We start from the raw sequence: 27,584 nt of genomic DNA, 5'->3' as shown, positions 1-27,584 counted from the left end.
GTTGGGGAATCCAGAACCAGGGGACACAATCTCAGGATATGGGATAGACTATTTAGGACTGAGATGAGGAATTATTTACCACAGAAGGCTGTGGAGGTTACGTCACTGAATGTGAAGAGATAGATATATTTTTAGATTTTAATGGTATCTAGGGGTTATGGGGATAAACAGGAGTATGATATTGAGATACAGGATCAGCCATGATCATACTGAATGGTGGAGCAGGCTTGAAGAGCCAAATGGCCTCCTTCTGCTCCAAGTTGCAGTGTCTATGTTTACTGAGCATAGTTTTGGTCTCCATACTGAAGGTTGGTTACATTTCCCTTAGAGGGCATTTAAGAAATGTTGACTAGATTAATTATGGGGATCAGTGGTCTGACTCATGAGGAGAGATCGAGTGGAATGGGTCTACATTCAAAAGGACAAAGAAGAAAAGTACAGCACAGGAACAGGCCCTTTGGCCCTCCAAGCCCGTGCCGATCATGACGCCCTAACCAAACTACAAAAACAACTTTATGTCGTTACTCGGTCCTTATAGGGCATTCCTATGAGTTTAGAAGAATGAGAAGTAATATCATTGACACATAAAACATTCTTAAGGGGCCTAACAGGGTAGATGTTGAAAGGATGTCACCCCTGCCCAGAGTCGATAACTAGGCATCATAGTCTCAGAATAAAGGATCAGCCATTTAAGACTGAGATGAAGAGAAATATTTTCACTCAAAAGGTTGTGAAACTTGGAATTTGATACCTCAGAGGCTGAATATACTCAATTGATAAGTATATTGAAGATAGAGTGATACTTAGACACTGCGGAACCTTGGCATTTGGTAATGGGTCAGGAAGGTGGAGACTGATGTAACTATCCAGCCTTTCTGAATGGAAGAACATTAAGGGGCCAGAGGACCTATTCCTGCTCCAATTTCTACATTGTTATGATTGCACATCAGAAGTAGAAGGATTTTTGACAAAAGGCTTCCAAGGGGAAAAGATCAATCAACTCAGTACAAAAGAACAAAGAACAAAGAACAATACAGCACAGGAACAGGCCCTTCGGCCCTCCAAGCCCGCGCCGCTCCCCGGTCCAGGATTGAATCCTGAATCCAGGATCCCCGCCCAATTTTCCAGCCTATCTACATACCAATATCCTATCCACCGAGCTGTCCCTCACAGCTACGATGCTTTGTTCATTACAACCTATTAACTCACCCCCACCCCCCTATTCCAGACCATGTGATCCCCAGGGAGAGGCGAAAACCCAGAGTGAAAAACCCCAGGGCCAATATGGGGAAAAAAAAAATCTGGGAAATTCCTCTCCGACCCCCTGAGGCGATCGAAACGAGTCCAGGAGATCACAATGGCCCTGATCGGAAAATGCTTCCCAACCCTAGTCATTTCCACTTCCATGAACACCATATGAATTCCCTGCCCCCGAGACAGGTTCCCAACTATCCGCAGTCTCGACTTAAAAGATGGGTTCTGGGACCCATCAGACTCAGTTACTCAAGAAAGATAGAATATTAGAGGAAAAGTCAAACAGCTCTCAACTTATAAAGAATTGGCAAAGGTTTGTGATCCACATGTACTCATAACTGGACGCAAAACAATAAAACACACAACAGTTTAACTCTACACAATTTAAAAATGAACCATATAAACATTTAGCTTACATCAAAATCTAGAATACCCGTATCCAAGTCAAATGACGGCTGCCAATTTGTGTAATTAACCGGTCTTCCGGTTATCCATTTGTTGGTTCCAGTTCTACTCGAGGCCTGCATACCAAGCCAAATTCTGTCTGGTAGCGATGACAAATGGGATACAATAAAATCTGTTGAACAGAAAGTGCAAACAGATTTAAGAAGTAAAATTCAAATCTATATGGAAACAAGATAATTATGTGCACTGGCAGTTTTCTTCCTTCTTTGTCCCACCCATTTCTCATCAAGATAATAATGGGGTGAATTTTAATCTTATTTACATGGCATTTGACAGATTGTCCAGGCATTGGGATCATCGATCGACAGCCCACCAACTAGGAGGTAGTATTACTTGCTGACAAAGGATCAACACATGTCTTAAGACGTGATGAGGCACCTTATCAAGAGTTCTGCCTGCTATCATAATTTTAGTGGCCTCCAAGTTCTGCTTTTTTAAAAAAAAAGTGAGATTTCTTTTGGTATTAACTTTTTGTTCCGTGGTCCCGTGAAGGGCAATTTCTAATGTTTCTTCAATTGCTTGTAGTATATGCAGAACATTGTGATGCCATAGGACAGGCACTGAAACAGGAAGATGGCATAAGGATGCCAAACAATCATAACAGCAAATTACTGCGGATGCTGGAATCTGAAACCAGAAGAGAAAATGCTGGAAAATCTCAGCAGGTCTGGCAGCATCTTTAAGGAGAGAAAGGAGCTGATTTTTCGAGTCCAGATGACCCTTTGGGGGTCATCTGGACTCGAAATGTCAGCTCTTTTCACTCCTTACAGATGCTGCCAGACCCCGCTGAGATTTTGCACCATTTTCGCTTTTGGAATCATAACAGCAGGTCTCAAAGAAGGCTGTCAGTGCTGACAGCATTAACTTAGGCTTAGTTAACGACCAGACTAGAACAGCAAGGGTAAATGTCTCGCTGTCTCCATTTGTAAAAGTTGCAACCTTTCCAAAGCAATTTCTTTTAAAACCTCCCCCATATCCCTCTGCAAGCCTCCTTCTTTTCTCCTTCTCCCCCTCCCATCCCCCACACATCTACTGTATATTTCTTCAACACTCATTAGGAGTCAGCGTATGCAGCTCTCCTTCTCGTTACAATTGCAAACTCACCTCCAAGTCAACAAGTCGTAAACAGCAGTCTGGTTCATTTGGATTGCAACTGGAAGGCCTTTTCACTTCTGTCTTTTCTAATTGCAGCCACTGATCACAGCACTTCCCCATTTGAACACTTGCTGCTTCTCCTCTCAGCATGTTCTTTCCTTGAAGTAGCCTCACAAAGTGCTGCTACTGAGTCAAGGCTGACAACATTATGCAGAACAAGCATAATGTACTAAACTTCCTATTTTATACTAACTTGAAAATACCGAATGCCAACATCCTGCTGGGGATGTTCAGTATTGATTGAAAGGAGGGATTTTAATGACAGGATGTTGAACACTTTTTCACTTTTGACAAATCCAACTGGATGTAGTTGCATTTACTTGATCACTGTGGACCCTACGAGTCCATCATGCCATTAGTCTGGCTAAAATGGTAACAACATACCCACCTCACACTCCCAAATCTGCGCAAGCTGAATGGAAATTTAATTGAGCATTAAAACGGTGTTAATATTAATTACGTCTTGGGAAACCACAGATGTAGGCCTAGAAATGCAAAATGTGCCCAAAAACTGGTATGCAATTTGCAATCCTTGCACCCAACTGCAGAAGCCGAAGGTGCATGTAATGTCAGGCCTTAAGCTTCCTCATCATCATCAAGTTGGTGGGTTTCAGACACAAGTGGGCATTTCTTGCCCTTCCTGGCGCTACATTCGGGCAAGTATAATTTGCTGCTCGCCCGTTAGGCAGCATTTAGAACTGGCTTAGGACATCTCAATCTTGGAGAGGACGTCAAACAGGCACCCTGCTTCCTATCTGAATACGCAAAGGATCTCACACCTGTTTCAGACATATGGCACACAGCAGACTCCTGGCTCATGATCAACGTGCACTTCCTGCCCACTATACTGGAAACAAAACGTCTGTTAAGCGGCCAAAAAAAAAGGATAGGTGTCATCGAATCTCTAGGAAATTCTGGCAAAACAATGACTTTAAATTAAAACAATTAACTTAAACACACAAAACACAGTAGGGCATTTGTTTGCGTTCATTGTACACTCTGGTTCAGCCAACAACATACCTTGTTCTACAGAATTGGCGATAGACGGCAAGTTCCCACCTAGGCTCTGACAGAGTCGTGCTCCAGCTTCCAATGTGGAAACTTGTGGTTTTATAAAGTTATAGCACTAAAACAGATGAAATACGATTTGTCACTACATTTTCTACTACCCATACTTGACATAGCAACTGTTCCTTTTCACATTTAGGGAGTTCTTATTCCAATTCAATGTTGTTTGTGCTTTGGAAAAGGACTTGGCTCACAAAAGAAACATTTATTCTATCGTCCTTTTATACAATAAACCTTTAAAATTAATAAAATTATAAATATTTGTGAGCAATTTGATTAAAGCAACATTTATTTCATTGATGTAAAGCAGATATAAACAACAACATTTAATAGGATAATAAAATGCCTTTCAATTGTGAAAGGATACGGATTTCCTGTTGAGAGCGCAATGGGAGAGATTTTTCACCATCGAGAGGGAAGAACACTGGGCCCCTGAAGATGGCAAGGTATAACCTAACATGTCATTCTGCAAAGAAAGCTCCTGCAAACAGTCTTCCTAGATCAATCTTCAGTCTCCTCCACCCTGACTTCCAACAATAAGTGCAAGAAGCTTGTGGACTTCCATGTCACTAAGATCAAGGCCATTCAATTAACCCCCACTGCTTCACTCCCTTACACTAATCCATTGGGCCAAACCCACTGTAAACTTGAGGCCATCTGAAATGCTGAAGTCTGTGTCCCTAATCACAGCATGTTCTATTCATCAATCACCTATCAGTTGCTCCCAGTCAAGCAACATTTTGGGGGTGATTCTCTCACGCCGCTGCACTAGTTTTCTAGCGTGGCGTGGTGGGAGAATCTCGTGTCCAGGCATGTGCGAGATTCGCACATGTGTTCCTGCCATGCGTGCATCTCCCAGCGCCGGATTTCTGATGCCATCAGATCCACGCTGGAAACCAGCAGGAACACCAAGCAAGTAACTTACATCTATTTTTAATGTAATTTCAATGTGATTAGTGGGCCCGAGACTGAATTCTCTGGACCTGCTAGCTAGCCTCTTCAATCCTGCCAGAGTGTTTCACTCTACCAGGATTTACAGCAAGCCCCCACTTTCGGGGAACAATCAGTATGACCCCAATGGAGGGAGGAGGGGCAATCTGGGTCCCCCAGGGGGTTGGGTGGCAGGGGGGGTTGCCCCCTTGATATGTGCACCCTGGCAGTGCCAGCCTGTCCCCCCGGCACTGCCCAAGGGGCAAAGTGCCCATGCCCAGGAATAGTCAGGGGGCGGGGTGGAGAGCACAGCGAGAGTCCCGGGCTGACCAGTGATCAAGCTGCCCCCTTGATATGTGCACCCTGGCAGTGCCAGCCTGTCCCCCCGGCACTGCCCAAGGGATAGTCAGGGGGCGGGGTGGATAGCACAGCGAGGGTCCCGGGCTGACCAGTGATCAAGCTGCCAGTAAACAGGAAGTTGTCAGATCGGGGCCGCTGCACATGCGCAAAGGCCCCTCTGGTTTCAGCCTCCCAGAGGAGAATAGGCCCTTCTGAAATTTAATGATATTCACGCTGGTGGCCTCCGCATTGCACAGAGTGTGGGAAATTTTAGTGTGAACTCACACTGAAAAAGCCAGCGCGAATTATTCCAGTTTTCCCACAAACTTGACACTTAAAATTTTTTTGGGAGAATCGTCCTCGATTTTAAAATTCTCATCATTATTTTCAATGGCTTTTCCAAGGCCTCACCCCTCCCTATCTCTGTAATCTCCTTCTGCCCTATAACCCTCTAATATATCTGTTCTGGTCTAACTCCGACCTCTTGCGTATCCTTGATTTTGTCCTATCATTGGTAACCATGTCTTCAGCTGTCTAGGCCCCAAAGCTCTGGAATGTCCTTCCTAACCCATACCGCGTCTGAGTCTACCTCTCTTTCCGCCTTTAAGGCATTCACTAAAACTTTATCATTTTGATTCAGGGATCGGTGCTGAGTCCACTGTTATTTGTCATTTATATTAATGATTTGGACAAGAATTTAGGAGGCATGGTTAGTAAGTTTGCAGATGACACCAAGATTGGTGGCGTACTGGACAGTGAAGAAGGTTATCTAGGATTGCAATGGGATCTTGATCAATTGGGCCAGTGGGCTGATGAATGGCAGATGGAGTTTAATTTAGATGAATGTGAAGTGATGCATTTTGGTAGATCGAAACAGGGCAGGACTTATTCAGTCAATGGTAGGGTATTGGGGAGAACAAAGATCTAGGGGTACAGGTTCATAGCACCTTGAAAGTGGAGTCACAGGTGGACAGGGTGGTGAAGAAGGCATTCGGCATGCTTAGTTCCATTGGTCAGAACATTGAATACAGGAATTGGGACGTCTTTGTTGAAGTTGTCCAAGACATTGGTACAGCCAGATTTGAAATACTGTGTACAGTTCTGGTTACCCTATAATAGAAAGGGTATTATTAAACTAAAAAGAGTGCAGAAAAGATTTATTAGGATGCTACCAGGACTTAATGGTTTGAGTTGTAAGGAGAGGCTGGATAGACTGGGATTTTTTTCCCTGGAGCGTAGGAGACTTTGGGGGTGATCTTATAGAGGGGTATAAAAAAATGAGGGGCATAAATAGGGTAGACAGTCAATATCTTTTCCCAAAGGTAAGGGAGTCTGAAATTAGAGACCATAGGTTTAAGCTGAGAGGGGAGAGATACAAAAGGATCCAGAGGGGCAATTTTTTCAAACAGAGGGTGGTGAGTGTCTGGAACAAGCTGCCAGAGGTAGTAATAGAGGCGGGTACAATTTTGTCTTTTAAAAAGCATTTAGACAGTTACATGGCTAAGGATTGGTATAGAGGGATATGGGCCAAACGCGGGCAATTGGGACGAGTTTAATGGTTAAAAACTGGGCGGCAAGGACAAGATGGGATGAAGGGCCTGTTTTCATGCTGTAAACCTCAATGACTGAGCTTTTGGCCCTAATATCTCATGTGACTTGTTATATTTTGCATTATAGCTTTCCTGCAGAGCACCTATGGATGTTTTATGTTAAAGGTGCTAAATAAATTCAAGTTGTTATTGTTGTCCCTGTGATGCCATGGCTGACATCATATTCCTAAAACTTATGCATCTATTATGCTCTTAAATAAAAGAGAAAAATAGAAAGCTTCTTTATTCTTACATTGTCTCCAAAGGGGATCCAACTCTCAGTGCATGGGGTACTTGACACATTGGTTTCTGGAGACCATGTTTCTAATGATGATATATTTAACTTTTGACAAATGAAGGGAAGAGATCTGGAGCAGTCCACAAGATCATTATACTCTGTGGGGTAAAAATAAAACATTGAAGCACTGGCATCATAAATTGGTGAGCATCATGACCGTTATAAAATTAGACAACCACCGCTTGTTGTCTAATTTACGTTTATTCGCAGCCCTGTATACGATGCTGCTGTCTTCGGTGGCACAGTGGTTAGCACTGCTGCCTCACAGTCCCAGGGACCCGGGTTCGATTCCCGGCTTGGGTCACTGCCTGTGCGGAGTTTGCACCTTCTCCCCGTCTCTGCGTGAGTTTCCTCAGGTTTCCTCCCACAGTCCAAGAGACATGCTGGTTAGGTGCATTGACCGTGCTAAATTCTCCCTCAGTGTACCCAAACAGGTGTCGGAGTGTGGTGACTAGAGGATTTTCACAGTAACTTCAATGCAATGTTAATGTAAGCCTACTTGTCACACTAATAAATAAACTTTAGTTTAACTTTTATCAAAAAGGAACTTCATCTCTTTGCCCCACATTAAGGTTAAGCAATCAGAGTTTCCCAGTTTTGAGGCTCACAATCATCACACCCCAGTGCAGCATGCCACACTAACATACACATTATGGAAACTGCAATATAACATGGCATGTCCACACACAAATTACTTTGTAAACTGATTACTTATCAGTGGTAGAACTCTTACGGGAGTCAGAAGCACCACTCCAGACACAAGAACAACATTTTCTGTGCAGTGCTCTGTTGTCGGAGGTGCTGTCGTTTACATGGGATGTTACTGAGATTCCTTCTGTTCTCTCCAGTAGATGACTCAATTCAAAGAAGAACAGAGGAATTTTCCTAAGACCTTGCCAAAAATTACATACTTATTGGGCGAGATTCTCCGGCCTCCCAGCCACGTGCTTCCCGGTGATGGAAGGCAGTGTGCTGTTCGCTGGTGGCGGAATTCTCTGGTCCCGCCATTGTCAATGGGATTTCCCATTGATGTCACCCCCACGCTGCTGCAAAACCCACGGGTGAGGGTGCACTGCTGGCGGGACTGGAGAATCCCGCTGGCGTGAGCGGCCGGAGAATCCCACTGGCGTGAGCGGCCGGAGAATTCCGCTGGCGTGAGCGGCCGGAGAATTCCGGCCATTGTGATTAGTGGGATCCTGCGGTGTCCAATTTATTGTTGTAGTTCCATAGTGATTAAACTTCTAATGTATTAGGTTGGTTGTGAAGTGCTTTGTGATATCCTGAAAGTCAAATGAGAACTATTTTTTATTTGCCCTAGAAAAGGCTACATATCATTGTATTATAAAAAGTCATTCCTTTCATCAATGATTCTATTCACAAACGTAACTATTAGACCCTCCCATCATCTGCAGGATCGCAAGTTCTAGGGGGTAGGAAATAACATGTGCTGGAACTCAATCAAATACATTGATTAGCTAGGTGTCTGTACATTTTTAAAACTGCAATTGCCAAGAACAAGAATCCAGAAGGCTATTTTACCAGGGGGTGGGAGGAGGAGGAAGATCCAGTTGTTGTGGCCCAAGTAGATATGCAGGACTAAGAAAGAGGTTCTGCTGAGGGAGTATTAGAGCTAGGAGCTAAATTTAAAATGGAACAACAAAGGTAATAATCTCTGGATCATTACCTAATTGACAAGCAACTCAGCATAGTGAAAACCTGATTATACTAAAATGCTTGGCTCAGGACACTAAGCTGAGGGATTGGTGCAAGAGGAATGGGTTTTGATTCCTGCAGCATTAGCATCAGTGCTGGGGAAAGTAGGAGCTGGAACATTGAGATGGTCTTCACCGGAACCATGCTGGAAAAGATTAGAGAGACAAATGTGGACCCATTACAGGCAGAGGTGAGAGGATTTATATTGGAGAATAAGGAAATGACAGGGAAAATAAACAAACATTTGGCCCAGATTTTCATAATGATGGAGAGCTTCCTTGTCATGTCAACACTCATCACTCTTTCGGCTAACATCTTATCCATATTGTCACATTTGCTTTAATATCATCTGCCATTTATATAGCATTTTTTAATCATCGGAAACTATGTTCCTCGTTGTTTATTACATTCCCAAATTTCATATCATCAGCAAGCTTTGAAATTATGCCTGGTATATCCATGTCAGGGACATTAATATATCAAAAAGAGCAGTGGTCCAAATATTGACTCCTGGGGAACAGCACTATATTACTCACTTCAGTCTGAAAATCAACTGTTATTCTCTATTTCACTATTCCTTAGCCAAATTTGTATCCATGCTGCCACTGTTTTATTAATTTTATAGCTATTAGATTAATGAATCTGCAATAGAAATACAAAATAAATCTACAAATACTCAAGTTACTTACCACGCCATGTGACATAATAAGGAGTTATAAACCAACAATCCCTATATCGGTTATTGAAGAAGTGAAATCGAGGATAAAGATAAGAGGAACCAAAACTAAAAAAGGAAAAATAAACACAAGTCATAGTGCAATCAAATATACAATTGCTTAATTAAGCAGAAGTTAAACTTTACCCTCAGCTTAGTGTCCTGAGCCCAACAATATTCCCATCATCATAAAGACAGAAGTGGGGACAGTCGCTTATCATTACCCAGATGTTCAGCACAATTTGCGATTCTTTGAATACTGGGTGGAATTTAATACCTGTCGTAGCCCCATAGGTGGGGATTGCAGGGAAGTGGGTGTGAGATTGGGTGCAGGGTGGGGATCTCCACCTCCAACCTCCCCCCCCCCATTAAGTTCACAGAGGGAAGGCCACCAGCAAGCCTTCTGGCCCAGAGACCAAATGCCACGTTTGCTTTCCAACTTGCCATTTGGGGAGATTGTGCAGTTGACTGGCAGTTCTCAGGGGTAGGATTTTCACCTAACTGTGAGCTTAATCTGACAGGAGGCCTTGTACTGACCAGCTAAGTGCCTGATGACCTCAGAATAGCATCAGGCTTCCTCGCAAAAAGCAACATGGGGCTCCCACTGGTTCTCCATCTAGCAGGCAAGTATCCCCTCACCCACGTTGAATGCCAGCTGCTAAAACAGTCAGTGTCCACATGCAGCAAGACCTGGCAACATTCAGGCTTGAACTGATAAATGGCAAGTAACTTTCATGCCACACAAATGCCAGGCAATGATAATCTGCAACAAGAGATAAGTTAATCACCTCCCCTTAATATTTGTGGCATTACCGTCGGTGAATTCCCCGCTATCAACATCCTAGGGTTATGTATTGTCCAGAAATTGAACTGGAGTGGCCAATTAATATTGTGGCTACAAGAACAGGTCAGAGGCTGGGAAGGGCAAGGGTGCACGAGCAAAGAAGTTGTGAATAAAAATGGCGTGGTCAATCGCGTCAAAGACTGGGAGAGAGGTTGAGGAGGGTAAGAAGAGATAATGCATCACAAGATTCCAAACATTTTATTTTGTAACTGGTTGGAGTAATTTCAGTGCTGCAGGAGGGGTAGAAACACAACTGGAAAGATTTGAGTAGGACATTGTCTGAAAGTTGGTCACACACACACATCTGTTCAAAATTTCGTAGAACATAATATTACTACAATTAATACAAATACAAAATCAAAGAAATATAACTTGCATTGCTTTTGGATTGAATATGCACAAAAATGAACTGCATTTATATAAAAATAAGTTTTCACTAAACGCTTGGAAAAGACTGCACTACAAAGGCAAGCGTTGTTGAATTTCTATTACATCGCGAAAGCAGACCAAGAAAATGAATGAAGGGAAATTAATCAGAAAATTTGAACAATATATCTTCTACGCCATTATATTTTATACTCACAATGGACTGCTCAGCACATTGTAATTGATCGCCTTTACCCACCACTTACGCGATGAAGGGAATTGCTGTGAGGAGGAAGAAAAGTCCATTTATATTTTTTATTAAATGCAGTTTCAAATTAGGCTCAAATGTAATTAGTGAACTGTTACTTTAAATATCTTCCAATTTTAGTTCTCTCTGCCAAATAGAACTTCAGGCCTTCCTCCAATTCCAGATTAGATGATCAGGTCTATCTCTGGTCATCATCATTACTGTCTCTGACTTGGTTGCTGGGGTAATTGTTGAGTTATGTAAAAGTTCCCCTTCTTTAATTCTGTGTCATTCATTATAACCTGGTGACCTCAAGGGACAACCTGTGTGCTAATGTCTGGAGAGGGTGGTTTTTCCAGGCTTGTCAGGTGATGCAGTTAGGCTACATATTTTTTGAACATTAACTATTATATCAGCAGCGTACAAGCTACAGCCCCCAAGATCTGGAAAATGAAATCTTTTTAGCGCTTAATAGTTTGAACTGTTTGAACGGTTTCTTTTCTAGAGGCTTAAAAATAGATGTTCTTAAAGCACTGTCATTGGTAGGCAGATTCTGGATCAGAATACCAAGGACTGTTGGTATCGATGGGAGTTTCAAGAAACACAAAATATAGAATTTATGTCATCTTCAAGGCTCAGTATTGCGCATGCAAGATCGAAGACTTTGGCTACCTGTTTTATAGCCAATATTTTAATAGAGCTTGAAAGTTCCTGCATGCAGATCCTTCATAAAACATGTTATCCTAATTGTATCTCTGAAAGCGGAAGGGAAAGACATTTCCTTTCTCCTTTATGCTCTGAGATCTTGGATTGTTGTGCTCTTGGTTGTGAAGTGTATGCAACAGCCTGGAACATGCAGGCCTCGTGTGTTGGATACCTATGTATACATGGCAACACAAACATTTGAAGGTGCTGTGCATTGTTAAAAAAACTGCCCGACTGAGAATCAAATTTGAAAGGGAACATTGTGCCGCTGATGGGGTGCACCCAAAGTCACTAAATTATCTGCATACGCTTGATGTTATCTCAGAGCATCCTCTGAAAAAATACTTCAGTCATTAACACTGCAAACATACAGACAAACACTTTACATCAACCTGATACACAAGACTCACCTTTTGAAGATGAGTTTTGATCATTTTTATTGCAGGTCTGGAGGTTATAGAAGCTAATTTGCTCTCATTCCTTGTACAATATAGTTCAGCTTCTTGGTATGTTAGTGAAGTATTGTTCACAAACCAATACTCACTGCCATCAATAACAACAGTGGGCCCATGAATACTCTCTCCATCTAAAGAAATGTACACAGGAAAATGCTGACAGTTAAGAAAATGAAAGTGTGTTAATTTGTGCATAATGTTATTAGAGTTAACAGTTTCTAAGATGTGGAAAAAGAGCATTTTTCAACTAATAATTCTTTTCTGGTAACTTTGATCCATCTATCATGAGCTTAGTCTTGGATATGTTCCCAATGGCATTCTCAATTGCCTGTAGGGATGCAAATAGAAGCAAGTTGAGAATAATGTATTGATTTTTGTCTCCTCTCCATCCAAGAGTGTGTAGTTTTGGTGCATCTTGGCTTCGACTGGAAGCTCAACAGAGGGGGGGATATGTATGAGAATATATTTAGATTCCATCAGTTTGTGCCATGGTCCATTTGGCTGTACACAACTTGAAAAATTACAATTAAATGTGAAGAGAGACAGTGAGCTAGATTTTGCCTGACCTGGCCACATAGTTTTGAGTGATATTCGGTGAGGGAAGAGACATCAGCCAGGGGATGGTTCTATTTATCACCAACCACCCCAAACTTCTGGAGCAGATAGTTGATGCTGAGACTGGCATGTTAATGAAGAAAATAATCAAATGTACTTTTCTTTGTCAATGTGTTAACAATGTTGGAATCTAGATATATTCCCGGGGATGGGGGGGTGGGGGGGGGGGTGCGGCTTCTCTTCAGAACGTTTGCCCACCTTCCTCTTCCCAAACATTCACACTTCAACACCAAGAATGTCCATACTAATTTGCCTGTGGAATGTGCAGAATAGCCACTGGGAGGAGCACCTTGGTTGCTGTTTGATCACTCAATGCACTGCGTTGGGTACGTTGAAATGAACTTCAAAGCCCATGGCTTAGTGTTGAATTTTGCCCCATTAGACACAGAGACTCAAATTCACCCTCACTGAGGTCACAAAACAGGTATTAGGGGGATCAGCTGTCCGCTGTACATTTTACCCAATTTTCCTCTCAACTAAAGACAACAATAAGGAAGGTAAGGTGTGTGTTTAATGGATAACTGATGTACAACTACTGTACTGTTTTCCCATTCTAGTTGAGTTTCACCCCATAATTTCTGTTCAATGTACATTGCCCGAGTGTCATTGTGAGCATAAGATGATGTCTAACCCCTTGTTTTCAGAATTCCATTGGCTGCTGCAGATGCTGTATCTAGGTAGTAACATTTAATTCCAACTTAATCAAATCAGAGATTCTTTGAAGAGCAAAGATATTTCACATACCGATTCTGTTTCAAGCTTGCAGGCAAAGTTGGTTTGAAGAGTGTGAACACCTAATTTTGTTAAAGCAGAATATCTGAAGCTCTGGAGAAAAGCAACTTTTAAAATTGGAGTGCACTTTGTTCCTCACTTGATACATCCCAAATTGAAAATACATTTTTGTTTACTGAAAAGGCTATTGATACATCTGTCAACTAGTCTGGGTTGTCACTTCCTCAAATCTGCTTTACAAGCTAATTAAACCTTCACATTCTGGAACCGGCTGTTGGAAACATTAGTGGATAAATGCTTTACATGTTCATAGATTCCTCTCTCAGCTAACTTATTCAAAGAGGGATACAGCATTCATTCACCATAACAAAACAAGAACTTTAAATTAATTGCTTCATTCTACATTTATGCGCACTCATAAGCAGTACTAGTGAGATTCTGCTGGTTGTTGACACTAAGTTCCTTACTCTGCACCCTGGCACCAAGTTCAAATTTCATGCAGACAGCCACCTTATAGCAAGCAGTAAAAACAATATAACTTCTTTGCCAGCAAGTGTGTCCATACTAATTTGCCTGTGGAATGTGCAGAATAGCCACTGGGAGGAGCACCTTGGTTGCCATTTGATCACTCAATGCACTGCGTTGGGTAAATTGAAATGAACTTCAAAACCTGTGGCTTAGAGTTTTGCTGTTCACCTGAAATTGGCCAAACTGGCATAAAAAGGTCAAACATTTCGAGCACAAATTAAAGTCCCATGATCTTTTGCGCTAGTTTTAAAAGCTTTCAAAGGGCTAAAGAAAAAAATCGAATGAATCACCTTGAAGAATTTCCACAAGTTACATCTGTTTGCGAGCCTTTGAAGGTGATTCTTAAAGTAAAACTTCTTTTAAAGCCACAAGTACACTAACAGGTATCTCTAAAAGCTTTAAAAATGTAATTTGCTCAAACGGGTTACCATATAAAAATGGAACAATAGTCCTGTATATTTTTATAATGTAATTTTCAATTATTTAAAACTCAGTTACTTGCAGGTGGTGGACTAAGCACTGACCAGTATTGTTTTGGTCCCAAAGCCATTTTCAGTTACAGTAATGAAACTGTATCAAGGTTAGTCAGAAAGTTTTTTATGCAAATTAAAATCCTTCTAAAATGCTGCCTGATTGTGCTGACTTGGGGATGATTTTATCTTCAATAATATGCAAATGAGCCTGAGCAGAAAGCTAAGCAAAAGCTTCAATACAGAAAATTACCACAATTTGCGCTTGGATTACCAATTGTAGCTAAACAGAAACGCCTGGCCCTTCTGTTAGCATCAATAAACTGCGTTCTTCCACATCTGCAATACTTCACATTTCCACTCCACCTGAGCCACTCTTATTATCTCTAGACTGGATTGCTTCAAAATCTTCAAGGCTTTCCAAACTCAACTATATACAGAGACAACTCATTAAAAGCTCCATGGCCAGAATTGACCTATTTGGCTTCCTTTCCCTGCCCCAGCTTTCCGAGGGCTCTGACCTTGCTGTCACTGCCAATGGTCCCTCAGGGCTGATAAAGTATCAGCACTGCAGAACATTAAAGTCTTCTTGGGTAATGCTGCATTGGAGTTATCTGAAGCAGACAAGGCTCCTGCATGGATTCAAATGGATAAGCTCTGGCAGTGTGTGGTGCCCGTGTTTCATGAACACAGATTAACAATGTGCTCTTAGGATCTCAGGTGGCTATAGTTCAATTTTGTAGACTCACTGCACTTATCTATCCTATTCGGAGTAACGTGGGAAACAAAATACTATGCAACACTTTTTAAAATAATGTTTGACACTTGAACCTCAGTGCAATTCAGGCGGAGGCTAGTCTCTGTGCATTGACTTACCAGGAATGTACCAGGCAGGTCTCCTCAATTTAGCTCCTGCCAAATCCAAAGGGTGAAATAATTATTTACAGGCAAATGATAAAACAACAAAGTAACATCTAATGAATTGTCAACTGGAATTTCCATGGAACCTCTCCTGCTCTCCTTTTGTAACCTCGACTACAATCCCAGAGAAATGGTGTAAATGGCCGCAAGTGCACACTTGTGCGGTTTTTACAGGGATTCCACCCATCTTCCCTGAAGTCACAGCAAGAAACAGGGTACCGGTAGAAATTCTCCCCACAGCTTTTCTACAACGAGCTTATTTTACTAGTCACAAATCAAACATGCTGTGATTCACTTCCCCCCACTTAGGCTCTTGTTAAATATATATATAAACAAACAAACCAAAAGTTCAAAGCATCATTGAACAATAAATCTTAAAGTTGTTCCATGTTAACTTTCTGCTACTAGCTGAGCCCATTTCCTAACATCATCATCGCTGATAATGTAATGAATTGAGCAATGCCAAGGCACTACATGAAATATTTAATTAAACAAATGATAATTGCAGCAACAAAGTTGACTAACCCGCCATGAACAATTGAAGTTAATTTGAATAAACAACAACTTACCTTTAGGTATTTGACACACCCACTCCAGTTTAATATCACAGTGGAAGGGCATTAAGTGATAGTCAAATTTCTTTCTGACGTCAATCATCATAAAATGATGCCAAAGAGGTCTCTGGGTCTGTGGAAGTACAAAACAAAAATCGGTAACCCACTGCTTATCATCCAAAATACCTACATTCCATACTTAATGCTTCCAATGGATGCCATTAATAGCTGAACATTTCAGCTACAAAGGAGCTATAAAATTGGAGCACTTAACTGCTGACTAAACATTCGCAGGTCTGTGCTTGTAAACCTACTCGAGTAAGGAGTTAAATTTGCTATTGCTCAACTGCAGCTTATTCTTGCAATAGCCCTTCAAAGCAAATATTCTTGTTATTTAATTTATAAAATCTCTCACCACTTCCATTATTATGAACTTTTTAACAAATATTTTCAAACATTTCCACATTTTTAACTGATTCCCACTTGTTTTTCACCTGCAGGTGAAGCTGCTGGCATGGGGGTGGGCTGAGGGTGACACTGCATATCCAAGGCTCAGCTGATGTATGACAGAATTTAGCGGTGGTAACATGGATCCACCTCACCAGTTGAAGAAGCCCAGCACCTCCTTTCCACCGGTGATCCAACACTATTCTGAGGCAATCAAACACTCCATGGACAGTGTCTAGCCTCCCACTGGAAAGGCTCATAGAATCCCTACAGTGCAGAAGGAGGCCATTCGGCCATCGAGTCTGCACCGACCACAATCCCACCCAGTCCCTATCTCCGTAGCCCCACATATTTACCCTGCTAGTCCCCCTGACAATAAGTGGCAATTTAGCATGGCCAATCAACCTAACCTGCACATCTTTGGACTGTGGGAGGAAACCGGAACACCCAGAGGAAACCCACGCAGACACAGGGAGAATGTGCAAACTCCACACAGAAAGTGACCCAAGGTGGCTGTTTTGCACTGGGGTTTATGCATGAATCTCCAGATAGAGATGAGCAGGATGGAGATTGCAAGGACAGCTTCCAATAGGATCACCTACTTCCAAATGCTGGATTCCTTGATCTGGAAGACTGTACGAGAATGAGACCCCCTCCTCATCCCCCAAAAAAGTCCGAGGACAATTGGGTCTCCCTGGATAATGGAAGTATCCTGCCTGCCTGCCACAGATTGAATGGCGACTGAAGGATTTCAATTGGCCTCTGAGATGAAAGGCTGCCTTCCTGCCCTAGACAGAAGGAGGCAGAAAGATGACAGGAGCTCCACCCTTCACCCTTCTGTCTGATCTCAGTCCCAAGACATTAGATTCCACCAAGTATAGTTTTCGATTGGCATGTAAAAATGTTAACAGCATATCAGTTTCAAATGAAAACCCGTTTAGATACGCAGATTGTCCTCCATTCTTTGTAGAGTTCAGATTGCAATCTAGAAGTACAACTGTAAGAGCATAGCTGCTTCACAAACGTAGAAGTAGAAAAATACTGCAATGTGCTGCTGACATCCCCGTGTATTTTCCACGTTCCAAGCTAATGACCGGGTCAGAGTCAAAACCGAGCAATGTTTGGAACTCACCATAAGATGTGCTAGCAACTGAGACATTTGCCAGGATTGCAAAATTTGCCCTTGATGTTTTGAGTGAGAAAATGGGTGCAAGTCAAAAATTTCCAAAGAACAGTCCAAAGATGTGCGGGTTAGGTTAATTGGCCAGGTTACAAAAATTGCCCCTTAGAGTCCTGGGATGCGTAGGTTAGAGGGATTAGTGGATAATATGTGGGGGTAGGGCCTGGGTGGGATTGTGGTCGGTGCAGACTCGATGGGCCGAATGGCCTCCTTCTGCACTGTAGGGTTTCTATGATTTCTATGATAAGCTGCAGCAGAGCATGGGTGCCTATAATTCCCTGGCTGCATTAAATGGACCCAAATCTGAAAACAGCCTCAAAATGTTCTCTTCTGACAGGCAGCAAGGCCAATCCACCAAATTCATACAGGGGAAATTTTTGACTTGCACCCATTTTCTCACTCAAAACATCAAGGGCAAATTTTGCAATCCTGGCAAATGTCTCAGTTGCTAGCACAAAGTTAACAAAAAGCCCATGTCTTCCAGCATCAAATATTTAAACAATTTGCATGAAGTGCTAGCTCAGCATTTTACTTTTGACCTTGAGCTGAAAGATAACTTCATGAGAATATGTAAAATGCAGCAAGTATCTCAAATTTAAAGGTTTGTGGTCACTTCAAGTCAAATAGCTGGTTTAGGAAACAAATAATGTTTCAGTCTGTGTAAAGGTTCAACTGCATTCTCAGTATTTATCAGTCTTTGTTAACAAGGATATTGGTGTTTGTGTGTGAGAAACTGATGTGAAAAAAGCTTCACAAGGATGCATGAAATGCTGTCACTGGCAAGTGGCACGGCATCAAACTCCTGTTTGATAGCTTACAAAGCAAATGTGAAGCTGCACGTTGTGGGCATTCGTTGTGAGTGGCACAGTGGTTGGCACTGCTGCCTCACAGCGCCAGGGACTCAGGTTTGATTCCTGGCTTGGGTCACTGTCTGTGTGGAGTCTGCACTTTCTGCCCATGTCTGATTGGGTTTCCTCCGAGTGCTCCGGTTTACCTCCCACAGTCTGAAAGACGTGCAGGTTAGGTTGATTGGCTGTGCTGAATTCTCCCCGAGTGTACCCGAACAGGTGCCAGAGTGTGGCAACTGGGGGATTTTCACTGTAACTTCATTGCAGTGTTAACGTAAGCCTACTTGTGACATTAATAAATAAACTTTAAACTAAACAAAGTCTGACAAATGCTTGGATCTCCAAGGCACCTACCTAGAGTACATCTTGCCTTAATACTAACCTACTTGGATGTCATCTCTTTGCTCACTCATCTCCACACAGCAATACAGGACCACTATAACATTAAAAGGTTCATATGCAGCATGTTGCCATTTCAAGTAAATGAATACAGTTTTTTTACACAGGCTATACAGCACAGAAGCAGGCCACTTGGCCCAACCAGTCCAGCTGGCATTTATGCTCAACTTAAGCCCCCTCCCATCTTTCCTCATCTAAATCTATCATAGCTCTCCATTCCCTTCTCATTCATATTTCTTGCAGCCAGCATTCTATCACGTTCAGTGCCTCAGGGGGAAGACAACAACACACAACATTCTCCCTCACGCTTACATTCACTGAAGTTTGCAAATACTAATGCAGGAAAGCATACCCTGGAGAGTTTAACCCTCGAGTGCGGAGCACTGTTTGACACAGTGCACAGGTGAAGAGTGGTAATTGTTAATGGAAAACATGGACAGGAAGTTGTTGTTTGGATAACTGGCATTAATGACTTTGCACTTGGGAAAATGCAGCAGTATCATCACATTAAGATGCTATCTGTGCTCCTCCAATTCTGATGTCATGTGCATCCAATTTAAATCACGCCATTGCTGGACCAGTGCCTTTCGCTGCCAAAGCTCCAAGCTCTGCAATCCCTCCATCAACCTCTGTCTCTCTACCTCCCTCATCCCCTTTAAGTTGCTCCTTAAAAACCAACCTATCTGACTAAGCTTTTGGGAACATGTCCTAATACCTCCTTAAGTAGCTCATCATTTTGTTAGGCAATATGCCTATGTAGAACCAAAAGGGAAAATACTGGAAAATCTCAGCAGGTTTGGCAGCATCTGTAAGGAGAGAAAAGAGCTGACGTTTCGAGTCCAGATGACCCTTTGTCAAAGCTAAAAGGCATAGAAAGTGGGAGATATTTATACCGGAGGGTGAGGGAATGAAAGATGAGTCATAGTCATAGATACCAGGGGGAAAGACTGCTAATAGCTGTCCAGAGAGAGAATAAGGGATGTGAATGACCAAACGGCAGAGAAGCTAAAATGAGAGGTTTAAACTGTGACAGATGAAGATGTTGGAGGAAGGTGGGGGGGGGGGGGGGGGGGGAGAAAATGGATGGGACAGAGGTAAAATTTAGAAAAGGGGAAGCAAAGGGGGAGAAAAGGTAAGGGAAAGGGGAAAGAGTGGGGGGGGGGGGGAAGAAAAATGAAGACAGACAATAAAGAAATAAAAGATAGAGAATAGTAAAAAAATTAAATAAAATAGAATGAAAACAAAAGGGGTTGATGTGAGGTAGAGCAAATCATCTGAAGTTGTTGAATTCGATGTTGAGGCCAGAAGGCTGTAAAGTGCCTAGCCGGAAGATGAGATGTTGTTCCTCCAGTTTGCGTTGAGCTTCACTGGAACATTGCAGCAGTCATGATGTGGAGATGCCGGCATTGGACTGGGGTAAACACAGTAAGAAGTCTCACAACACCAGGTTAAAGTTCAACAGGTTTATTTGGTAGCAAAAGCCACTAGCCTTTGGAGCGCTGCTCCTTTGAAGGAGCAGCCTGACGAAGGAGCAGCGCTCCGAAAGCTTGTGGCTTTTGCTACCAAGTAAACCTGTTGGATTTTAACCTGGTGTTGTGAGACTTCTTGCATTGCAGCAGGCCAAGGACAGACATGTGGGCATGGGAGCAGGATCGTGTGTTAAAATGGCAAGCAACTGGAAGGTCAGGGTCCTGATTGCGCACAGACCGAAGGTGCTCAGCAAAGCGATCACCCAGTCTGTGCTTGGTCTCTCCAATATAGAGGAGACCACATTGGGAGCAGCGATTGCAATGCACCAAATTGAAAGAGGTGCAAGTGAAACACTGCTTAACCTGGAATGAATGTTTTGGACCTTGGATGGTGAGCATAGAAGAAGTAAAGGGACAGGTGTTACACCTTCTGTGATTGCATAGGAAGGTGCCATGAGTGACAGGAGAGGTGTTGGGTATAGTGGAGGAGTGCACTAGGTTATCCTGGAGAGAATGGTCTCTGTGGAATGCTGACAGAGGGAGTGAAGGGAAGATGTGTTTGGTGGTGGTATCACGCCGGAGTTGGCGAAAATGGCGGAGGATTATGCTTTGCATGCGGAGGCTGGTGGGGTGAAATGTGAGAACAAGGGGAACTCTATCCTTGTTCTGGGAGGGAGGGGAGAGGATGAGGGTTGTGGTGCAGGAGATGGACTGCATGCTGTTGAAGGCCCTGTCGACAACTGTATGCCTATGTAGAACCTTGCTTTACTGTGCTAAAGGTGTTACATAATTCTAAATGTGTGTTAATGGGTAAGATGATATTGTTGTTAGGGAAAATGATTGAAGTGCTGGTCATGATGACTAATTCATCAGTCACCTGTATGAAACATGTCTGGACGGCACATTAACTGATGTTGTAATATTAGCCAGGAATAAGCTGGGGGTGTAACAATTAACAAGCAGGCAAAACAATCGTACCACAATGGCTAAACAGCAAAAAGGAAAACAAAATTGGTCGTACTTCTTGCTGTGACAGTTCGCTTGCAGAAATACACAAAGTTAAATCAAATGTGACAATGGAGACATTGATAATTATTGGGACACTATACCATGCACATTTGTATAGAACCACTGGGAAAAGGCTTGGGTTAGCAACTTCTGTAAATGTGTTGTTAGAGAGACCAACATGCTAATCATTCTGGCTGATATTTTGTTTTTTTCACACATTTATTTCTCCCTCTGATTCAGTGTGTCAGTAAAACCCTCAAAGGACTTCAGCCAGCATTTGTTGTTGCGCACATCGCACTGTAGCTGTCAGCAAGATTGTTGTGTGAAGAGTGGAGAAAAAATGTAACATAGTGCAAAGATTCGGCAGGAAATAATACAACATTCAAATTGCAACTAAAAGAAATCAAAAAGGCAAAAACAAGAGACATTAAGTCAGCATTTAATCGGGTAGGATGTAACAGAGCCCTAGCAAAACTGAGGTCATCTGTGGTCAACAGGAATAATTTGTGGGGCTGGAGTAATACGCAGCACAGGAAATGGTCACAATTATCAGAACCCATGACATCTCTACAGGAATCTCCTTTGCAGTGTTCTTGGCCGAAGTATCTCCAGCAGCTTCAGTGACTTTCTTTTGTCTTAAGGTCAGAAATAGGGCTATTTGTCAACTGCTCTACAACATTCAACACATTTTCAACTCCTCTAAACTATTTTACCAGCAAAATCTGGATAACAACCATGCTTGGGCTGAAAATAGTCAGTAATTTTTCCATTGCACAGAAGCAGACAATAATCTTCTCCAACAAGCAAAGGCTTAGCCCCATCTTCCTGACAGTCAAAAGACACAGTCATTGCTGAAACACTGTTCAGAAATATCCAGGAGGTCACTGCTGACCAGATGTTGAATTGGGCCAGTCATTGTGGGGTGATCATCAGTATATCGAACCTGACCTTTCTGACTCCTCAAATAATCAAGTCAGGAGTGTAATGGAATATTCACCACTCAAAACGGATGGATGAGTTGTAACAACGCTTAAAAACAAAACACCATTAAGGACAAAGCAGTGTGCTTGATTGGTGCCTGTCACTGAAACCAGGGTTACTACAGAATGAACTAACTACAGAATGTACTGTAGCAACCCACCAAGCTTAAAGAGCATCTTCAGAACAGTAGCAAGAAGTGTACAAGAACGTCAACATAACTAAATTTACTCACAAATCACATCATGCTGAAGTGAATGGAGATGCTGTCCCTACATTGTTGCTTGGTCAAAACTCTGGAATTCCCTGCCTAACATAATCATGGGGTCAGCAGCAGCATAAGGGTATAACAGTTGAAGCATGCAAACATGAGAATCAGGGGGAGTGGCCCCCTCATCCTTCAAGCCTGCTGCACCATTTCATTAGATCATGGCTGATCGGATTGTGGGCACAACTCCACTTCCCTGTCTGCCCAGCATAACCCTCAACTCTCTAGTTTATCAAAATCTGTCTAACTCAACCCTGAATATACTGAGTGCCCCAGTCTCCACTGCTTTCTGGGGAAGAGAATTTTGTAGAATCATAGAATCCTTACAGTGCAGAACAATGCCATTTGGCCGATCACACCTACGCCGACAACAAACCTGCCCAGGCCCTATCCCCTTACCCCTGCTAATTTCCCTGACACTAAGAGGAAATTTAGCATGGCCAATCCACCTAACCGCACCTGGAAGAAACCCAGACACAAAGAGAATATACAAGCTTCACACAGACAGTGACCCGAGGCCGGAATTGAACCCAGGTCCCTGGCTCTGTGAGGCCGCAGTGCTAACCACTGTGCCACCGTACTGCCCATTTCATAGAAGCAAATGGCTCACTACCATTTTCTGAGCGCAAACAGGGATGAGCAACGAATGTAGCTTTGCCGGCATCACAATACATCTTGAACAAATAAACTAAACAATTTAGTTCCAAAAAGTATCAGAATCTCACCTGAAATGCACCGCAGTCTCTGATAGCATAGTCATCTTCTTTAAAGTCAAAGGGTAACGTCACCAGGGAAACCTACCAAAAATAAAAGATTAGAACATGTCCGGCAATAAATGTTTGAGATAATATGCTCTTAGTGGGCATCAACAATCATACACAGGCCACATCAGTGACAAGAGTCTATTATCCATGCTCACCATGGGAGTGTCTTGCTGTTGGATTTGCAAATGATCTCTACTAAGTATAGTTAATAATTGCTGCAAAAAGTGATATGCTGTTGAAGTATTTTATTGCGCACTCGCCAGAACAGGTTCACAAGAATGCAAATTGTAAAGGGAAAGGCAATTTATACTGCATGAAGAGAGAATGCTGATTGGTTGGCAAGTGGACTCTGATTCGTAATCTTGAGTTTTGTCAGCAATACAAGTTCTATAATATCAAACGACAATTTAGTGAACCTTCACTGTGCTGCCTCCAATCTCCCTTCTGAAATGAGGAGACCAAAACTGCACACAGTACTCCAGATGCGGTCTCACCAAAACCCTGTACAATGACAGCAATTTATTATTTTTCTCCAATCCTCTTGCAATGACGGCCAACATGCCATTTGTTTTCCTAATTGCTTGCTGCACCTGCATACTAACTTTGTGCTCCTTACATGAGCATACCCAAGACTCTTTGAACATCAACACTTAAGTTTCACACCTTTTTAAAAAAAGTATTCTGTTCTTTTATTCTTATGATCAAAGTGAAGAACTTCACACTTCCTTATATTATACTCCATCTGATATCTTGTTGCCCATTCACCCAATCTGTCTATGGTTGGAATTCTCCGACCTCGCCCACGGCTGGGATTCTCCAGTCCCACTGCAGTGAATGGAGTTTTGCTTTAGCACCAAATTCTCATTCTCGGGGCATTTGACATTGGAGAATCGTGGCCTATATCTCTTTGCAGCCTGTGTTCTCTCCATGGCTTAACTTTCTACCTAGCTTGATATCATCAGCAAACTTAGATGATCTAAGTCATTAATATAGATGCTGCACACCAATGTACAGGCACACCAGTGGTATATTTTACATTTCAAGTTGTGAACTACTGGAACAAATTGACATTTGCATCAAATGGTGAATTAATGAAAAATCTTTAAAAGAAATGAACAAAATGTCCATTCAACGAAGAACAGAAGTGTACAAATTCGATATAAACTGTTTGAGTCCAGAAAAGAACACTGGACAACAAAAGGAATTTAGAAGAGCTGAAGACTTAATCCAATGGTGGCACAGTGGTTAGCACTGCTGCCTCATAGCGCCAGGGACACGAGTTCAATTCCCAGCTTGGGTCGCTGTCTGTGTGGAGTTTGCACATTCTCCCTGTGTCAGTGTGGGTTTCCTTCCACAGTCCATAGATGTGGGGGTTAGGTGGAATAGCCATGCTAAATTGCCCTTTAGTGTCAGTGGGACTAGCTGAGGTAAATGCGGGGAGAGGGCCTGGGTGGGATTGTGGTTGGTGCAGACCTGATGGGCCAAATGGCCTCCTTCTGCATTGCAGGGATTCTATTGTTCTATAACCTTATATCCCAAGGCATACCCTGCATTTAAAAAAATCAGCTTTGGGATGATCAACATCATTGCTAATGTAGTAATTTTACACCAGAAGTTATTTTGTTACAATGTGGGCACCAGTCCATAATATTGTGGATATGTATGGTGTGTTGGTGTTGGTGTTACATTCAATCATTCTATGATTTGTGGTCTCTATTGCGAGATTAACTTCATCCAGTTTGGTGTCTGAATGTAACACCAACACTGAAAAATACTTCTGAATTTGAGAGAGATGGATGCAAAGACAAATTTAACAAATCACAATGGGAATAAAACACGAGAACATATTTGCAAAGGGAAATCTCTGAAGCTGAAAATTTGGTGCGACACTGGACTTCTAATTAGCTTTTATTAACATAAACAAAATCTGTTAAACTGCAAGAAAAATAAAAAATTACCGGCCTGCTGTCACTCCATTCCCAAGAGCCTTTGGAATCTGGATTTCTCTTGTTCAATCCAACCCAAAACCAACGTTCATCACTGTAAAAGGGAAAAATTAACAGAACAACAGGTTTAGGAAACAGGATTAGGCCACTCAGCCCCACAAGTCCAGATCATGGTTGATGTGTACCTCAACTACATTTACACCCTTGTGTTCCAAAAGCCTCGAAATTGTTATTTAACAAAAATCTCTCAGCCTCCATCTTTAAAATGTCAATTAACCCAGCATCTACCACAATCTTATGTGGAGCAAGTGACAGGCTACCCCTTGTGTGAAATGATGTTTCCTGAGTTGATTTCCAAATGGTCTAGTTTTAAAGCTAAGATGCAAGGATATAGTTCTTTGTATCTAACTTATTGAATTAATCATTTTAAACCCAAATTCAGGAAAATACAAACCAGGTTTACGCAACCTGTCCTTGTATTTGAATCCTTCATGCCTTGGTATTCTCTTGGTTAATTTGCATTTCTGGTTACCATTCGTAACTATCCACTATACAAATGTGTACATGGATACCTGAACTGCTTTGCTCCTCCAAAGGTCCTAGTCCCTCATCATTTGTCATTCTCAGATCCAAAGCTGATGACGTCACACTTCTCCACATTGAACTCTATCTGGTACAGTTACATTGCTTTCATTTAAATACTGTACAATCAACCATTCATATTACAAACCAGTTATGCTACTGCAGCAAGCACAGAGAACGCAGCAAGAGCAGCCTAGCATCACGCGCACCCGGCCCCTTTACACAATGCGGCCGTGCTCTCCCTCCCAACCACAAGCAGAAACCCTGAAAGGATGTCTGCAGGCTTTATTTTTCTTAAACTGCAGCACAATAGGAATCATGAATCATATTAAACGTGGTATTTACTTGTGTTAACCTGATCTGCCAAAGAAATTTAGGAGAACATGTGCGCAGAGATCCCACACAGAACAACAGAGCTCCATTGTAACGCTCCCACTTGGCAAAACAATGTTCAATCTGATTTTTTAAAATGCTTCTTTGTATAATAGATAAGCGACTCAGCAGAACAAAAGGCATGATCATTAAAACAGCTGGGTATGTACCATTGCAGAAATAAGGAATGTACGTCAACAAGACGCTTCAATGAATCATTTTCCATAAAGACACCATTGCCTGATATGCTGTTATACCATCTAGGACAGCATTTCATGCCTATTGCAGCCTACTGATGCTCTAATTCCCCTCGATGTCTAGGTTTCTAAAAATTAAAGTACGTTTGCACCCCAAAGTTACTCCAATACTAGCTTGAAAGTACACCAATATTATGCTGTATAACCAGCTGAAAATGAACCCAATAAAGGTGACTATTCTAAATTTAATATACTTTTTCAATAAAGTTTTAGGAGGGTCCTATCTCAGCACTATACATACACATACTTTATAGCCATAGGTGGCAGGATAGTGCTTTTGAAACTGCGAGAAAGAATCTTCAGTATCATCCCTCCTTCGCTCACTAATCAATTAGTAGTCTTGTGTGAACATATGCACTGGTGGGCCCAATTCCCATTTTTTGTGTTGTAGGTAAAGTCATTCTATACAATTCATTAATGGGACTCTTATCATAAGATATAGGATGCAGAATTAGGCCATTCGGCCCATCGAGTCTGCTTTGTCATTCGGTCATTGCTGATATGTTTCTCCTGCCTTTTCCCCGTAACCTTTGCCCCCTTATCAGTCTATATAGTCTTACCTATCTATTTCGGTCTTAAATACACTCAATGACTTGGCCTCCACAGCCTTCTGTAGCGATGAATTCCACAGATTCATCATCCTCTGGCTGAAGAAATTCCTCCTCATCTAGGTCATCCTTTTACTCTGAGGCTGTGCCCTCAGATCCTAATCTCTTCTTCTAATGGAAACATCTTTCCCATGTCCACTCTATCCAGACCTTTCAATATTCTGTAAGTTTGTGACTATGAATCATATGCACATGTAAAATTAGCTAATATGGATACATGGTTGTAAAGGATAAATAATGGTTGGGAAGAAACGCAGGTGGTGTCACATAAACTACCAAGGACAGACAGATTTTGAATCAACTACTCTCCAAATATTTGACAACCTTGGCTTTAAGTGAAGGATGCAGAAGTAGAAGTCTCTCCACAAAGCAACATACAATGCTTCTCATTTTCTTACCAAATTCATTTATATGCTGACTCTCTCAGCATTTGGCATCAAAGTTTACAATTAAGCTCAATAACATGTGATGGATTGTCAAACTGGCTAAAATTGA

The 27,584-nt window shown here is 42.1% G+C and overlaps 1 protein-coding gene across 1 annotated transcript in view; it reads right to left on the bottom strand.

Annotated features, from left to right (window-relative positions):
• The window catches only part of ly75 (lymphocyte antigen 75), a 134,189-nt gene that overhangs the window by 35,418 nt on the left and 71,187 nt on the right, over positions 1-27,584 (bottom strand). Inside the window, exons 14-23 of the mRNA XM_078228282.1 lie at positions 25,283-25,364; positions 23,286-23,357; positions 15,979-16,096; positions 15,365-15,400; positions 12,099-12,274; positions 10,954-11,018; positions 9,501-9,595; positions 7,054-7,196; positions 3,895-4,000; positions 1,671-1,831 (exon numbers count right to left, since the gene is read on the bottom strand). Of these exons, the coding sequence (XP_078084408.1) occupies positions 1,671-1,831; positions 3,895-4,000; positions 7,054-7,196; positions 9,501-9,595; positions 10,954-11,018; positions 12,099-12,274; positions 15,365-15,400; positions 15,979-16,096; positions 23,286-23,357; positions 25,283-25,364 (1,054 nt within the window). The remainder of the gene's footprint in view (positions 1-1,670; positions 1,832-3,894; positions 4,001-7,053; positions 7,197-9,500; positions 9,596-10,953; positions 11,019-12,098; positions 12,275-15,364; positions 15,401-15,978; positions 16,097-23,285; positions 23,358-25,282; positions 25,365-27,584) is intronic.

This window comes from Mustelus asterias, chromosome 14, assembly GCF_964213995.1.
Source record: "Mustelus asterias chromosome 14, sMusAst1.hap1.1, whole genome shotgun sequence".
NCBI lineage: Eukaryota > Metazoa > Chordata > Chondrichthyes > Carcharhiniformes > Triakidae > Mustelus > Mustelus asterias.
Note: the sequence above shows the minus strand (reverse complement) of the source record. Positions and strands in the feature narration are given on the sequence as shown.